At 27.9% G+C, this 18,741-nt stretch overlaps 1 protein-coding gene across 1 annotated transcript in view; it reads right to left on the bottom strand.

Moving 5' to 3' along the window:
- LOC114121456 (voltage-dependent calcium channel type A subunit alpha-1) overlaps window positions 1-18,741 on the bottom strand; it is a 200,044-nt gene that overhangs the window by 13,353 nt on the left and 167,950 nt on the right. The window contains 21 exon segments of the mRNA XM_050201806.1: window positions 656-685; window positions 2,119-2,225; window positions 2,293-2,397; window positions 2,490-2,692; window positions 3,253-3,380; window positions 3,524-3,674; window positions 4,076-4,233; window positions 4,346-4,462; window positions 9,353-9,436; window positions 10,462-10,545; window positions 12,237-12,347; window positions 13,236-13,400; window positions 14,266-14,467; window positions 14,980-15,147; window positions 16,476-16,736; window positions 17,337-17,449; window positions 17,526-17,715; window positions 17,800-17,937; window positions 18,001-18,101; window positions 18,170-18,391; window positions 18,459-18,663. Of these exon segments, the coding sequence (XP_050057763.1) occupies window positions 656-685; window positions 2,119-2,225; window positions 2,293-2,397; window positions 2,490-2,692; window positions 3,253-3,380; window positions 3,524-3,674; window positions 4,076-4,233; window positions 4,346-4,462; window positions 9,353-9,436; window positions 10,462-10,545; window positions 12,237-12,347; window positions 13,236-13,400; window positions 14,266-14,467; window positions 14,980-15,147; window positions 16,476-16,736; window positions 17,337-17,449; window positions 17,526-17,715; window positions 17,800-17,937; window positions 18,001-18,101; window positions 18,170-18,391; window positions 18,459-18,663 (3,043 nt within the window).

Genomic DNA, 18,741 nt, shown 5'->3' with positions numbered 1-18,741 from the left:
TTAATAAACAACATAAAAATAATAAAACCATAAAATAAAAAAAATAAACAAAAGTTTTGAAAAATAATAAATAAAAGTTAACTATAAATCGTGATTGTACTAGAATAATGAATGTAAAACTTAAATATAGACGATTTGACAAAAATAATATTATGAAAATATATTATGTTAGTTATATCAAAACACAAGACGAAACGTTGCGAGATAAAGATGAATTTGATCTACTTAGTATTACATTATAGAAATAGGTGTTTTTTGTATACCTTCATAGGTGCATAATATCAATAATTTTTAATATTTTTCCAATTAAAATGATTATAAATAAATAAAGCTTTGAATAATATTTTGATTTTATTACAGAAAAAAAAAACCCTTTATGATGCAATTATAAAATTTAGCAACGTTTCATCTTGGTGCCTACGTATTATTATGATGAAGAATGAAGATGAGAATTCAATGACACGAAACTGTACAATGAGAAATTAAATTTAAAATAAATTAATAATAATATAATAAATATAAATATAAAACATAAAAACAAAAACAAAAACATAAACAAAAACAATAATATGAAACAAAAATTAAACTAATGATTCAAAATAATAATAATACATTTATATATAAAAATAATTGAATAAACTCAAATAAATACTACCGGCTCTGGGGAACTATGTTCTGCAATGTCCTGAAAGCAAACACATAAATATAAACTGTCTCTATGTCGACTGTTCTCAATTTCCATTTACTAGGTAATTTCGTTCACCCTTTTTCCATGCTCTAATAAAATATTATGTGTTCTACGAATATTCTAAGCCTAAAAACATCAACAGTGTTCCACGATTGTTATGCCTAAAAACAATTTCACCTAACCTTCAATATTCTCCACACATTGACAAATTATTATTTTGTGCACATACTACACTAATCAATGACATTATATATATGTACCTACTTCACTGACTATAATCACCTATCTACTAAAAAACTGTATTATATATCAAATATATTGTAATATATTATGTTTAAAGCTATAAAAAAATTAATTAAAAATAATAAAAATTAAAACGATAAACCAACAACACTTTTATTTGTGTTTTAATATTTCAACTAAACTCATACTATACGCTCATATTATAATAAAAATCAATCAGTTTTGTTTATTATATATATATACGTATATATTCCAAGGATTTTTTTTTAAAGTTAGGGTCTTACAACACAAACCAAAAAACAAAACAATAAATTAAACAAAAACATATCGTCAAACATGTGTGAACGTGTAAAAGCAAAACGTGTATTTTATTTTGTGTGTTCACAAAGCTCAATGTTGTAATTTTTTACAAAAACAGTATTTTTGTTATACACCCAAAGTACGAAAATAATTTTGTGGTGGTTTTTACTTTTTTTTTTATAAATATTTTTAGTGTTATTTTGTATTAGTTTATTTATATAATAATCTTCATAGTTTCTCGTACCTTGTAATTATAATTTATGATGCGGAAATAATAGATCTAAAACGAAAATTATTCACTCGCACACAACATTGATTTTTGAACCATCATCATAATAGTAAAAAAAAAAAAAAAAACAACAGAACATAAACAATCTGAAATTAAATAACTGTGCATGCGCTGTACACCAACCAATAATAATAATTGTTTCACCAAAACACATTAATGGAAAACATTGTAATGGGTCCAAGGAAAATAAACACGCATCGATATAATAACAGTTCACAACACAAATAATATATATATATGACAATTCGTAAAAAAAAAAAATCAGGGGTAACAGCACTCAAACAATAAACAAAAAACACAACCGACTTCAACGTACATAAAATTATGTATATATATATATTTTGATTTTTAGGATTTTTTTTGTAAAATTTGCTAACATTTTTATCGTGTGATTATGTATGGACTTTGATAATACATATTTATATTATATATATTTGTCCAAACTACAATATCCTTATATTTTTAGTTTTTAATGATAACTTAAATTGTTTAATCCTCTTTCATAGATATAATATTGTTTTAACTTGGGTTATTAAATGTAAATATTTTAAACTGTAAATATAATATTCACTATAGATATTCAATATGAATGTATTACCTGTGGATTCGACGATTCAACCTGACCGAATCTCGTAGACTTCCAACTTTCTAAAATCAACAGACCCGCGTATATCTTGCCTACCGTCAGTTTTCCGGCGTTCAGACCTAAATATTAAGTGAGAAATATTTATTTATTTTTTAGAAAAATTCACTCTGCATTAAAAAAACCCACAATCGCCTTTCGGAATCAGCAAGTCTAAAATCTTTCTGGCCTGTAACGGCCATATATGTCTAATAGTCTCTCTCAATTCTTCGTCCGCCTGGTCCATTTCTTCAGCTGTAAACAAAAATGCATTGACCCATGGTGAAACACACATTACACAATATAAAGGCTTACATAAATAATACAAATACATAATAATCACATACCACATCGCATCTTTATGCTCAGGTTTTCCCGGATGAGTGCGAATAGTGTTGTGGTGAACTGCACCTTGCCATCCTGGTCGACCGGCATGTTCATCCGAATGAGCTTTTTGTATGCCAAACGATTGGGACACTTGTTGCCAAAACCCAATGGCGGGTCTATGTTTTTGAGCATATCGTACATTTCAGTATAGTGTATCTTTCCCCTGCGGTACGAATTACACGCTATTAATAATTAATCTCGTTTCTATATATAATATTATTATTATAGCTTTGAATTAAATGCTCTAAAAACCTATGAAATATACATGACCTCGTTATTCACGCATCATATGAAATTAAAGAATTGATAAAAATATGTATTACACATGTAAGTTGTGGTCCAACACTCCAATATGTCAAAATAGATCTACTGGTTTATTAGTTTTGATTATAATTTTGAAATTATTTGAATGTAAACGCATACAAAATACTCTTTTCATATTAAAATACTATAAAATAGTAGAATAAAACAATTTTTGTTTTTCAGAAATATAAATGAAATATTAAAAGTAGTTTTATTATATACTATTATTTATGCATTTTAAATACTGCATGTGCTGTCTAAAGTAGGTATCCAAAACAAATTTCGTATTAGTATGATCATGTCATTGGTACATTCAATTTATATTTTATCTTTTTTAAATTTAAAACTAAATTAATTAAATATGTAAAATTATTACATTCTCAGACCTAATTTTTATAACCATAAGATATTATTACTAACGTTGCATTTGGGTCGTATTCCGCCCAGATACGAACGAATTCATCCAAGTGATGGGCTCCCAAAATCGACGAGTCCCTGGTTAGGTAATCAAAGTTATCCATGATAACTGCCACGAACAAGTTCAACATCTACAATGCACACAAATAAAATTATATACCATACATTATTGTAGTCGCCGTTTGAAGTGAAATCGTTCGTCGTATTACAATAATTGTTGTTGCTACAATCGATGACAATCACATAAGCAAAGATTAGTTATAGACATGCTTACCAAAAACGAGCAGAAAAATATGAACGAGACAAAATACATGTAGGCCATATTCGAACCACAATCGTTATCTGCTTTTTTGGCACCTGCCTCGCACATTTTACCATGATTACATGACAACATGATCGACGGCCACGCTTCGCCCGTGGCGCATCTATTAAATTGAAACGTATTATAACATACATAATAACCAGTGATTTCTTTGCATTTTTTTTTATAGTATATTGAACCGTAAATTTTTTCTTTTTTTTTTTTATTCGTCTTATGGTTAATATAAAAGGGGATGCTGGGAGGGACATATTGTGTTAAACAAAATCAAATATATGTAACATTTTTAAATATATATTTTTTTTAATCTAGCATCTACTTCTGCAAATAGAACAAAATAATTTAGCGGATTGCATCGAAAATAAAAATATCATAATTATAATTTAAATTGTAATTATGACACGTACATAGAAAAATAATAAAATATAAGATGTTGAAAGCAACGAATAGACGAATATTCAATAGTATTACAATAATATAGTAATATCATGAAGATATAATAATTACCGAAATAACAACATTAGACCCTGGACAAACGTTTGGAAATTGTTATGTCTGTTGATTTCTGTGGAAGGATCCAGCTGGATGTTGCCGAAAATCTGCATCCCGATTATAGCGTATATGAAGAACAACATGCCAATCAGTAGGCAAACGTAGGGAAGGGCCTGTGGTAAAATAATCGATTAGATGTAGCCGTTTTATCATAGACATAGAGGAGAGTGGAGCAATTGGAAGGGTACATAAACAATGCAAAACTCGATATTAGTATATACTTACTTTGAACGACTGGACGAACGTCCAGAGCAATATTCGAATTGTATACCCTTGTCGGAGCAGCTTTATCAGTCTAGCGGCTCGGAACAGTCGAAGGAATCCGACGTTTATGAAGTTTTCCTGCAACAACGGGTTGTTGTTTACTACACATGATACAAAAAGGTGCGAAAACGACCCCACCCGATGATGGTATATCACGTAGGATATCCTTACGCGCCAATAAAATAGTATACAATATTATACTCATAATAATATAATATAGATAATTTAACCTAGCAATTGCAATTATATTTCATAAAATGGCGTATTTAAGCTTAAAAAGATAATTAAACAATTGTATGCGCGTCATCACACGAACTAGAGTGTATTCGAACGTGAAGCTCGGCGTTGGCGCAGGCGGCGTCATTTTATTGCACATACGACCCACTATTATTATATTATACTGCTAGAATGATCCGTTAACATGGCAATACGTCATATTATTTTCTAAGCTATTTTTTATAATTAAAAACGATTTAAATAGATTCTTAAATATATTTATAACAGTTGTCTTAAAAAAAAAATATATATATATATGTATATATTAATTGTTTATTTTATTTTATTTTGGTACTTATAAGTTATTTGTAACGATTGCTTAGGTCATTTTAGATTCTTAAATATTTTTATTTTTTAAACTTTAATAAATATAACAATATATAATTATATTATTTAATCGAAAGAAGAATTAGTATAAATATTTGTATTTAATATTCTTTATACATTCATTTAATTATTCTAAGAAGCATTTTGCCTCTGAATAAAATTAAAAGTTACCGTTAAAGAAAATAATATTTTTTTGTAAAAGCATAGTTTTAGGTGCAAGAAAATTATGATGTTTTTACTTAGAAAATCAGTGTTGCCAGCCAAACAAATCACTCCGTAAATACATATAATATATTTTTATATCATAATACTATGGACTATGGAGTGTGTATGATATGATACGTATAATAATAATCTGTAGTCTTGATCGATTATTATTATATTATTAAATTATTAATGGCTTGGTAATTGTGCGTAAAAGGTTCGAACACAAAAAACAGTCTAAATCATATTGCGCGAGCCTATACTATTTTACAGTGATGTATTTGAGCTTGGTTATGGGGATGGTGATAACGATTTTTCTTTATGACTCTTAAATATTATGCGAAGTATTCACTGTTAAAAAGTTTAAAATTAGTCTTTTTTAACACAAAAATTTAATATTTATTTCAATTAGTGGTAATCGCAATCTGTCAATATTATAAATCTGTATAAAAAGAAGTTCCATCCACCCTTAACAGAATCTGACCAATCAATTACGTCACTGCAATGTACGGATCGATGAAACGATGCAAATTCTGGCACTTACACACACGAACGTACATAGTTATTAGTAAACATACAGTTCGATGGTTTATAATTATTGTATAAGTTACTGTTGCATCTGCATTAATTATTTTCTTGGCGTGCAAAGGTTGTTCGAGAAAGTATAACGTCGTAACGACGGTACAATTTAAAAACAGAAGTCACAGCATAATATAGAGACGGCGCGATGAGTACAATATTTTACCGCGTAGAGAAATAACGAAAATTAGTATAATTTATTAATATGAATATATACAACCATTGTCTGGAACCGGCAGAGTGAATGAAAGCATTAAATTCTGCAAAAGATGAATTTTTTAGTTCACCACACCGCGGAAAAATAAATAATAATAAACTAAAAATCGAAAATGACACACACACACACACAAAATCGATTTTACGGCAACGGAGTAATTAGTTTTCCATTTAAACACGAATAATAATAATATAATTGCTGTTTTCGCGCATAATACGTATATTAAAGTTACATAAAAATATATAATAACAAGATTTTCGCAAAAAAAAATATATTTATACACGATAGATCGTGTGCCAAGCGTCAGCGTTGAAATTGCGGCAGCGATGGCGGCGGCGATATAATATTATGAATTTTTGTTTAGCAGTGGCAGCGGCGATTTCTCAACAGTAATATAATAATATTATAGCGTCAGCAGCAGAACAATATATAAAGTATATTACACATCGATATAACACATAACAAATCATGATTTACGCAAGCTTAAGGCGCGGCGGACTAATCGTCCGTCGGCCTAATCGTGTCGTTTTATACGATTATTTTATAATATTATAACAATATTAACACAATATAATATAATATATACACATACGCAGCGGACGCAGAGGATTTTGCGGCTGTAGCAATGTCGTGGCCGTTTACAAGAACCCGTGGGTCCTTCGATAGCGCTAAACACGTAACACTTGATATTATACTAATACAATGTCGCGATCGCAATGAGTAAGCTTGCGAGGGCAAAGTATCGAATTTAAAGAGAAGACACACGCCCCTTAAACTGGAAATTTAAATAAATAGTATAAGTGAAATATATGAATAATGAACGTGAATATTATAATGTTTGTTAGTCGATTTATATTTTCTAACACTACAATTAGTACGGCGCTGTCGGAGACCAGAGCTCCTAGAAAATTCGGTACGAACATTGCAGGCTGCTATGACCTCCACGTCTGGGTTTCAAAATATATACTTAATACCGGTGAAAACTATCGAAAATGGTGATGTCAAAAAAAAATATATATATAATATATAACTATTCTAAAACAATATATTCCAACAAAAACTATACAACATATTATTATAATATATATTTGGTGGTATACGTATAATTATAATATAATAATATAAATAAACGCGAAATAAAAATGTGTAAAAGAAAAAAAAAACAAAATAAATGGATAAAAACGAAATAAAAAAACCTTCGTCCACGTTACGGATACTCGGGTTTTTGCTAATGAGATTTTAATATTTTTACAGGCTTCGAAATTGTTTACTTAACTTTTTTTTATTTGTATTTGTTTTCTATACATGGACAATTATTACTTATCACCTATAATTAAATTGCTACGAGAAATATTTCATAGTAAAATATCTAATTACAGTTTAATCTCTAACTCTCTAACATTTTTATTTTTATTATCCATATATAAAGGGGCTCAACAATTTAGAATGTATACATTTTCTATTTTCTTTAAGTGAAACATGAATATTATTTTTGAATCTGTGTATAAGACACAAAAGTAATAAATAGAATAGTATGTTTAAAGATTGAAAATCGTTAAATGATTGATATTATAGTGATATTCTATAACACCTCATTCGTTGTTATTTTCTATTTAATAATATCAACGCCACTTGTTATTAAAAAATTAAACTATGTTCGGCACTTGTGTGCACTAAAACCTAATGCAATTTACTGATACACCTAACTAATTATATGCATTTGTATGCATAAGTAATAAAAATGAATTTATTAAAAGTTTATGTTAGCTATAATAATATCGAAAAATAGCTAAGTTTAAAAAGCATAAAAAAATCTGTCATACTTTAAAAATGCAATTACTTGCAGAGGATATAATATTATGCATAAACCTAAGCGCTGATATTTTACATGATTAGTTACATCATATAATATAAGTCAGCCGTAGAAAATTCTAAAAAAGCTTCTTATAAATGAACTTGAATAGAATATTGTTTAAATGCCTAATAATAATTTAATTTGAAACGAAAAAATTATAATAAATAGTTGGAATAGGTACAATTATTATTCAAGCTTACTAATTTTTCATCATATTACTCCAACGTAATAAAATCATATTCAAAATAATGAATATATTATTATAATTATTAATATGTTAAAAATAAAAACAAATTAAATTAATATATATATATAATTATATTTTTATACTGAAATACCTATAATAGTATTATTATCTTCGATCACTATATTGTGTAACAAAATACTCTACAAAAAATAATAGTGGTAACTACAGTTATTATTAATTATTATATTATTACTCTTTAAAGGTTAATATTATACTAATGCTATAATATAACAATATGCTAGCCATGGTGTGTTTCTATGTGTATAATAATATGTTACTACGATACGATGATGAATAATTATTGTACTTCGGGTACCTACTTTAATACTAATAATAATGCATTAGATTTAATAATATATTATATTAGTCAAATCAATCATACCATAGTATAATAATATTAAGTAAGTATATAAACATCGATACTCACTACTTTTTCTCTTCAATATTAATATAGGTATCGTCGATTATAATATAGAATCAAATACGTTATTTCCTACTACTATATATTATACGTTAAATAACTATAATATATTATCAATATCAAAATAAATACATAATATTGTAAATATACACCAAAAATCCGAGTAACCCTTAGTGGATTATTAATTGTTTTTAGTTTCCGAATATGATATAATAATATTAATAATGATTATTTGTATTGGATTTGTTAGGAAAAATTAAACAAAAATAAGTAAAAACAACTATTAGTTATTATGAAAAATGTTTAAACGAAATTTAAGCACGATATTATTAATTTAATATCTCAGAAATCAGGATTTACATTTAAAACTTTAAGGTGATGACTTTCGTGTATGGTCTCCCAAATAATATTAAAAAAAAAGAATAATACACAAAATATTGAATACATTATTTTTTTGATTTTAACTGTGAACAAATATCGTGTTGAATATCATAACACGATTTAAGTAGTTACACACAATATCAATATTTATCGAGTTGTCCAGATTGTCAACAATATTATCTCTAAATATGTGTCATAACGTGTTTATATATATACATATATATTCGCTTGCTGCTTAATGAAGAGCAATTTGATAACCATTGTGTTGTGTTGCATAGTAAATAAATATGTATATAATATATTTATTTTGAAAAAAAAAATGAAATAAAAATGAAAATCCATGTCCAAAAGACCAAAAAAAAAAAAAATACAAAAGACACATTCTTCAACAGTATACAAGTGCGGTCTACGTCGGATGCAACAAATTGGCGTACTCCTGATGTTTTAAATATAAAATTTACCTCCACAACTTCTCCGAACAGCAGTTTTGGTTCTTTGACTATATCTTTCTCGAACACAGTTCGGTACACATATACGAGGCGTTCCTATACAAGAGTAAACATGTTACAAATTCCTTTCTGATGTATTTATTTTTAGATTTTTCATTATTTTATTTTTTGCACGAATTTTCGATAAACATTGACCTTATTCGATATCTATTTGTATTATGGATACGATTATATGTGAATTTGTATTCTCGAATTTTGTTCTTTTTTCATTTTGTTTTTAATAATATTATTCTGGATCAATGGATCAATTATAATTTATTATGTTTGATAAAAATATGATGTAAAAAAAATCTCAATTTGTAGGTACTTAATTATCTTACATATTGGGTTTTGCGGATATCATGACAGAATTGTATTGTATCTGCAATCTGCATGTTCGATTTTTTTTTTTTTCATAGTTCCGATAAAAACTATTAAATGTTTCGAAAAGCATTTCACAGGCATACATCAATACTATACTTGAAAGCTCTAAGTTACGTCGTGGAAGGTTAATTTAATATAAAGTAACATTAAGGGATCATCAAATCGACAACGTACCGGTCGGTTCACTATAAATATATTTTCGGGAGAAAAGGTTAATATTATGACTATAGGTATATAAAGCGTGTGCAGCGATGGACAGAAATATTTACGTCGAAGAAAATTATGTAGCACATAAAGAGTAGTCGCTAAAAACAATAACAATCTATATAATATCATATTTCGTCGCTTCATAAAATGGTGATACCACCTGTCTCAGTTTTCGTAATTCTTGCGGCAGTACAAAAAATTTATTTATCTGAAATTGATATATTATAGTACATTATGAGTTACACATAATTCGATCAAAATGTGAGATAGGTGGTTGTGCCTCTTCAGTGACGATTTATATGAGCGAACCAATTATACAATAATATGTTATTAAAAGTAACAGAGCAACGATAGACGAACACACTTGCATCCAGAACTTAATTGTAAAAGTAAAATACATGAATATAAAATTATTAATTTATAAATATTATATATAAGAATATGTTGCCTCTAAAATGTTTATAAATATGTTCATAGTTTAAAAATCTTACCCCAAATTCGATGACCAGCGCGTCCACGATACTTCCGATGACCGTGATAAAGTCGAAAATATTCCACGGATCTTTAAAAAAATTCTGAAAAAATTTCATTAAACCAACGACGTCTGTAAGTTAGACATATTCGTATTTATACAATATATATATTTTGTATTATTATTAAACTATAGTAATAATTATTATTATTGTATTATCGTAAATTGTACACGTATGCTTTCCATTAGAATCACTTTAAAAGGATAAAAAAAAGAAATAGAAATATAAGGAACTTTATTTTTTTAATAGTAGGTTGATAATAGTTTTATTATTATAAATTATAAGATTATAATTATTCATGAACAATGTTACCTTGCATCCAAATGCGATGAGTTTTAAGACACATTCTACCAGGAATAACAGCGTCAATAAATGATTGAGGTTCAGTAGAACATCGTAAAGTAGATGCGATTCGCGATGGTGCTGCAGCCACGAAATAAACAACCAAATAAAAGCAACGTTTTAATTACACAGGCAACTAATTTAATGACTTCGGTTAGTAATATTGTATCTAATAATAAAACTTAGGTACTGGTAAAAAAAAACAAATCTAATTTGTACAATCTATATAATAATAATATAATAACATCAGATTTTTATTTTTGAGTTTGAGATAAAATCAAAAAAAACAATGGAAGTAACATAACATATTTTTTTTTACCATTTATTCTGAAAAAAATCGATAGTTTAGTTATCAAACTATTTTTTTATTATTATCATGTATGTTATATCGGACGTCTAAGACATTCAGACGAAATTAATAAATACCAATCTATAACGAATCCAAACTATAATAATAATATATCTAACTATAATAATATTATAATGTGAACTATTTTATAACTGTGTGTTGGATATGTGTAATGTACCTAATATTATGATAATAATAATATTATATACTATCGTATTTTTATTCCATTTGAAGAAATTTTGAATCCAAATCATAGCTTAAGACTGGAAATAAAACGGTGAGATATACAACGAAGACCACGCGCGCAACTTATTTGAATGAGTAAGTAGAGATATACACAACAATAATAATAATACAATATTTAACCCTACATTTGGCGGCATAAGAAACTAATTGAAAAAACAAATCAACAATTACAGTAGTTTGGCATGCGAAATAATATTCAAAACACAAGACACAAGCGGACATAAAGGTATCAAATACACACGCACACGAATACACTAAAACAAATCATGCTTGTTCGTGTATAAAAAAAACAAACACTTAAATATCGTATCAGGTAGTATGTGTCTATAAAACTCACGTCATACTTTATTGGTGTAATCCATAAGACCACTTACCTTACAAACGCTGTAGAATTTGTCCGTGTCGTATAATATCATGAATATGTACATTGTAGTGTTATATATATTATTTTGGTAAATAATTCATTTTTTACATTAATTGTATAGGGTTATTTACGGATATAGGGTCTGTGAGATTAATAAGTACGATTAAACGATTATTTATTCAAAGGAGCAAATTCAATGGAAAGCACGTGACGGATGTAGTTCATAACAATAATTATTTTTTCAAATCAAAATTCATAAAATGATTTAAAAATATTGCATTTGTATTTAACATACAAATATTAAAATATAAGTGAAATGACGTTAAATAATATAATATATATATATATATATTGATAAATTATTATTTAATTCTAAACAATATCTATAATATTAATCGAATGGTTACTACTACTTGGCACGTGTTCTCTTACCCTGACTCCAAACGCCAAAATTTTGAGCACGCACTCAATGGTAAACATGCCAGTAAACACCATGTTCATGTAATGTAGAGCAGTCTTGTAGGATTTTTTTTGTTGATAAAACTATAAAAATGAATAAAAAGAACAATGATCAACCATTATAGTGAAAAAAAAAATAATAATAAAAGAAAGAAAGATAGAAAGAAAGAAGAGCATTAATTGTTCTGATAGCCAACTAAATATTAAAAAAAAAAAAAACACTTCACAAATATTACATATTAATACATTATTATAACCTTTTTTTGTCACATGGAATCAGTAAAATAATTTGTATTTGATAGAAATTACTCAAAACTATTTATTTAAATAAAATATAGTGATCAATTAATTGAGAAAAAAAAATACAATATAAATTTATATAAAAGGTAGCAATGCGTTTGATTAAATAAAATAAATATTTATTAATTCATTTATTATTGTTATTATTATAATTATTAGATGTTTAAAGCAAAAGTTATGCGGAATAATAGAGAAAAAGATAAATAAGCAACCTGAAAATAAAATAAATTTAAAAAAAAATTAAAACCATGATGTGTGTGATATCCACAGCAAATAGGAGTGATCAGCTTAAGCAAACTATACATGCAATAAAATATGTAGATTAATTATCCCAAAATCCCATAAACTAAACTCTTATCTTTGCAATAAGTTCGTGAACAAAACATATAGTAAATACTATGATATTGTTGTAACGATATGATCTACACTTCATTCGTAGTTTCAAATTGTTTTCGTCAATAATTTTCAAATATATACGGTGTAAAAGTAAATCTATGGTGTTTAGCGCGTAAATGTACTCTCATTTGAATTAATAATAATAATAATAGTAATAAACAAGTTCAGCAAACATCCGACAATACGAAAATATTATTACAATAACGATATTTGTCCAATATATTTATATTATACATGATTTAATGACGAAACAACGATGACGTCGACGAGACTTACCTTCATCATTAGTAACAGCGTGTTCAAGACGATCAGTATCATGATGAAGTATTCAAATGGCGTCGAAACTACCAGGCGCCATATCTTATATTTCATACTGTTCCTATCTTTTGGCATGTACCTCTCCAGCGGCCTCGCTTGAATGGTAAAATCAATACATGATTTCTGAAACAGTTATGATCAGTCAATTAGGAATTAACGTGGTGATTAGATAGCAGATAATAGGAGTTATAAATAATAAATAATATCGTTTTAAACAGTTTCCGAATTGATTGGTTTTTATATTCGGAATAAATCCATATTTTTAAAAAATTTCAAGGTGTTTATTTTTAAAATTTATCATATTTTAAATATTAAGATAACAAAGACAATTTGGAAATTTTAAACTGCAAATATTATGCATTTTATGAATATCGCATGGATCTGTTAGTAGCGTAAAAAGACGTTTGAAATTTGATCTAATTGTTAAATAACACGATATATTGTGATACATGAATTCGTTGCCAACAATAGTAAAATAGCATTAACACATAAATATAAATACTTATAAATAATCTTTGTTTAATAAATTTTAAATTAAATTATTAAATTAATTAACGGGATGTATAATATTTTATAGTTTAAAATGTAATCTTATTATACTGTTGTGTATTTTTGTTTTGTTCAAAAGTAAATTATTGAATAGATATATCTGAACAATTTTCAACTATTACTTTATACATAAAGTATGATTATTTGCTTTTTCAAAACAAATCAAATAATTTAATATTTATTACATACTTTTATTCGCCGGGACGGTAATCTTAAACATTGATTACCTACAGGTGTAAAGGTGGCTTATAATCTTACTTAAATATTTTATACTTTTAAACCATTTTTAGTTAAATTAGTAAAAAGATGTTAGAATAAAACGACATAATTAAGTCCTTTATGAACAATTTAAAATATTTCCGAAAGTTACCATAAAGTTAATCTTGATGTTTATCATTATAGTAATAGTAGATAGGTACTATTATAGGATACTTCCTACCTGGTTTTTATCAATTTCACCGTCTTGTAGTTCGGCTTCTCCTTGTTCTTGAAACGTTATAATGATCAAAGCGACGAATATGTTGACAAAGAAGAAAGGAAACACGATAAAATAAATTATGTAGAACAACGACCTCTCGATGTGGTAATTCGGTATGGGTCCGTGGTCCTCCTCCGTGGCCGCTATCGAATTTTGCAACACTCTGTTGGAAACAAAAATAATTCCCATCAGTCAGTCTTACTATTTGTTTCTATAATAAAATATGAGAACAAGGATGTGTATTATTTATAACTAGAGCAAGAACTGATTTTCGATAACAATGTACATTGTACATATTCTTTTATATCTTGTATTGTTTTGAACTTCGAAGCTTATGGCTTATACGTAAACGGTGTAGAGTTTATAATTTACTATTTCATAACATCCCATTGATAAATTTTTGATATTTATTCCCAAGGATGAATCAATCAAACAATAATATTAACTATAAAATCTTAAATTTAAATTTTACTAAATTCATTTTTTTTTCTGGAAATAAGGGTCTTCTATGGGCGGTCATGAATAATTAAATTGTTTAAATATAGTTTTTCTTTTATCATTGTATTGTACAATAGTTAAATTATAACTATAAAATATTTTAATAGCTTAATCATGAAAATGCTCAAAAGTTTTTGCTCAGTTTATAATACGCATCAAAATCGAATATGCACGCACTGAGGCCATCCTTCGCCCGTTTGGACTGCGAACAGCGTCAACATAGCCACGGCCACGTTGTCGTAGTAGAAGTCCTGTAGCTCCCATTTTCTCCTCTCCGAGCTTGGTATGAACTTTTGCGAATTGACGTCTTCCGTATCACCAGCTTCGTATTTGAAATAATAACCCCTGAAAATTACAGACGACTAAAGTAATAACACAATCTCCCATCCCCAAAAAATCGAACGCATAAAAAGTCATCAATAAATTTAGAAGGTAAACTTGGAACCAATAAAATCATCGTTTTCTATCATATAAAGAATTAATAAAAAAAGTATTACTGTTAAATTACTTACAAAAGCATGAGTACCCATATTAAGATATTATTTTTGAATAATGCAATTTCGTCTATTTTTTACAAAAAAGTAAGTGTACATAATATACTTGTACAATATACGTCATGTTATACTAGTTTAATCTGTACATTGTTTCTCGTAAACAATTAATTAATGCCAGTGGAGTGGTCTGTTTCAAACAATGTTATAATATGTAAGCTACACAGATTTTTAACATAGGTATTTGGGTTATTTTGTTCAAATATAAAATATAGGATCACAATTTATTAAATCTAATCATAACAACTATTTTATTTTCTGTAATCAATGGTACTATTATATAAATTAAAAAAAAAAAAATGCAATAGTTTTTTGTGAGTGAACTTTATTTGATATTTATGTGTCAAAAAGTAAAAAGTAGCTAATTTAAATAAATCTATTGACAACAATGGCGAAAATTATTATGAAAATAGGTTAGTAACGGTGGATTTACGCAACGATCTTCCATTTTACGCCTTTGTTTTTAAATAGTAGATATAGATTTATTTTATATCTGATCCTGCATCGCTTGCCTAAGAAATATTATATGATGAAAGTGATTTTATCCTGTTTAAAACTCTATTAAATGTAAATCAAACATATTTGTAATGCATTCATTTGTGTACTGTAGATTTGATCAAATATAAAATACAAGTTTAAAAATGATTAAAACAAATTTTTTTTTATACGATTATCTTCACTTATTTTCTTAGCAATGGGAAAAAAATATAATCGTTTTTTGTGAATCAATAATCGAAGCGTGAGGCCTTCTTTAAAATGCAAAATTTAAAATTTTGGCATTGAAGTGCACATTTTCTATAGAGTTACTTATGTACCAAATTTTAGAACAACGAGCGTGATAGACTTACTTAATTGTAATTGCTTACATGCAGAAATAGACATAATCTTTCATTAAAATAAATAATCATCTATAGGTAGTCATAAAGAATACATAAAAAAAATAGATTTTTCAGCTTATTGGCTATTATCGTGAGATTTTGTAATTACATTAGGTTTTCAGATGAAAAATGTTGGTTATTTTTTCGGCTTTAATATTTTAAATTGTAAAAAGGGCTGTGTAGTATTTCGTTTGTTTTATAAATCTGTGATTGGATGCAATGTAAATATATGCATCATACTCACTGGCATGTGTCGTTAACGGACTTGCTGCTGTCATTACAATAGAAGAATTTTCCATGAAACAGCTGAACAGCAATGACGGCAAAGATGAAATGAAATAGTATGTACACAATCAGTATGTTGATTACGTTCTTCAGCGAATTCACCACACAGTCGAACACCGCTTTGAGCTTGGGTACGCGCTTGATGGTCTTCAGTGGTCGCAATACTCGCAGCACACGGAGTGATTTGATGGTCGATAGGTTAGTGCCGACAGAACCACCACTGTAATGAAAATGCGCGCGCTCAAGGTTACAACAATACAAAAAAGGGTCATGAAACTGTTTCGTAGTTATATGTTGGTACAATATATAGTTCGATAGTTAAGATTCTATAAATCGTAGATTGATAATTTTTTAGAAAAAAAAATAGTTTTTTTAAAAATTTTATCATTTAAGTTCGACTTAGTCTTCGTTAACTATAGGTACTGGATTTGATTAAAAGTTTATTAAACATATAATATAACCATTTCAGATTAATCCATTTTAGTTACTTTATAGTACATTTAAAATATCATTCATGTTTTGTTTTTAAATATCAATGTAATAATATTACATATTTGAAAGTATTTTTAGTATTATTATTAGATCACAAACAATTTTGTTTCTCGAGCATGATGGAATGTATCATTTTTGATAATAAATAATAGTTTAGAATTTGTTATATATTTATTATGTTAATGGTTTTAGACTATAAATAATATTTGGTTGATTGACTAAATTGATCTGAAAATCTTATGGAATCTATAAAAAACAGTATTCAGAAAAGTTGGACCAAGTTAAATTTGAATTCTTAGCCATTAGATTAATTGTTTTTTTGCATTACCCCTTTTGAAATATGAATGACGCAAATGCGCAGATGACCACTACCGCGTCCATTATATTCCAAAACTCTCTGAGATACGAACCGGGATGTAAAATCACCCCCAAATCGATAATCTGCAAAAATATACACGATAAGTTTTTGTCTTTTTCTTGTAGAGAAGCGGATTTGCGTTTTCTATGTGTATCTTACCTTCAGTATCATTTCTATGGCAAAAATCACTGTGAAAACGTTGTCGACTACGTCCAAATAATTATTCCAATCCGAATCATCGTTAATCGGATCTTCAGCGGCTAACGCCACGCTGCTCAATATGATAATCAGCATAATGAAAAAATCGAAATATCTTAAATTAACGATCCAATGGGCAGCTCTTCTAATACTATAAACATTAAAAACAATATCCGTATTAAAAATACGCACGTAATTGTAAAAAAAAAATAAATAAAACAGCCTATTAAGTTACCCGTTGGTAGGTGATAATAAAAACATTGACGAATACGGTAACATAGGTTTTGGACCTTCGTCTTCTTCTTCTTCTTCCTCTACTTTGCTGTCAGGCTCATCCGAATGGTGTTTTCGGTGGTGTCTGATAAGTGAAACACTTCGAATTATTTCATAAATTAATGTCAAAAACACTCATGAACATGGTTATCAAATGTTTTACCTGGAATTTTGTGATGGCGATGTTGGTATCATTTCCATCTTGGACGGGTCAGTACTCATTTGTAATGCTTCCATTTCTTTCTCGAGCTCTTGTTGTTGTTTCTATATAAGATACCAGCATGGGTAATATTTTCTTATATATTTCCTTACCACTCACTTATAGCACTTACCTCTTTGTCCTCTTCTTCTTGTTCTTCCTCGGCAGCTGTTAGTTCTTGTGCATTTGCTAAATTGTCAACGGCAATAGCCAAAAACACATTCAACAGTGTATAGTTACCAAACAATACTAAAATTATGAAGTATAGAGCATATATCATCCCTCCACCTTGCGTTTGAGCTTGACTTCTAATACCTTGGTACATGACTTCGTTCCAATCTTCACCGGTTAGAATCTAAGAGTGATATTAATAATATTGATTATAACAGCGTTATAATGTAGTTTTTATACGATTTACTAACCTGAAACACGGTTAGCAGAGCTATTGGAAATGTGTTAAAGTTTGTTGGGGGCGTTCCTTCTTCAAAATTAAACTGTCCACCGAACAACTGCATACCGAGCAGTGCGAATATCAGTATGAACAAAAACAGTAAGAAAAGCAACGATATGATTGATCTCATGGAGTTGAGTAAAGATATCACGAGGTTCCTCAACGAAGACCAATATCTAACACGAAACGACAAGGCATTTAGAGGATGTGGTGTACATGACATAATCTTAATAGTGATGTATAGATAACTATAT

The sequence above is a fragment of the Aphis gossypii genome, chromosome 2, assembly GCF_020184175.1.
Source record: "Aphis gossypii isolate Hap1 chromosome 2, ASM2018417v2, whole genome shotgun sequence".
NCBI classification, from domain to species: Eukaryota; Metazoa; Arthropoda; class Insecta; order Hemiptera; family Aphididae; genus Aphis; species Aphis gossypii.
The sequence above is the reverse complement of the archived record's forward strand: the minus strand, read 5'-3'. Positions and strand labels throughout refer to the sequence as shown.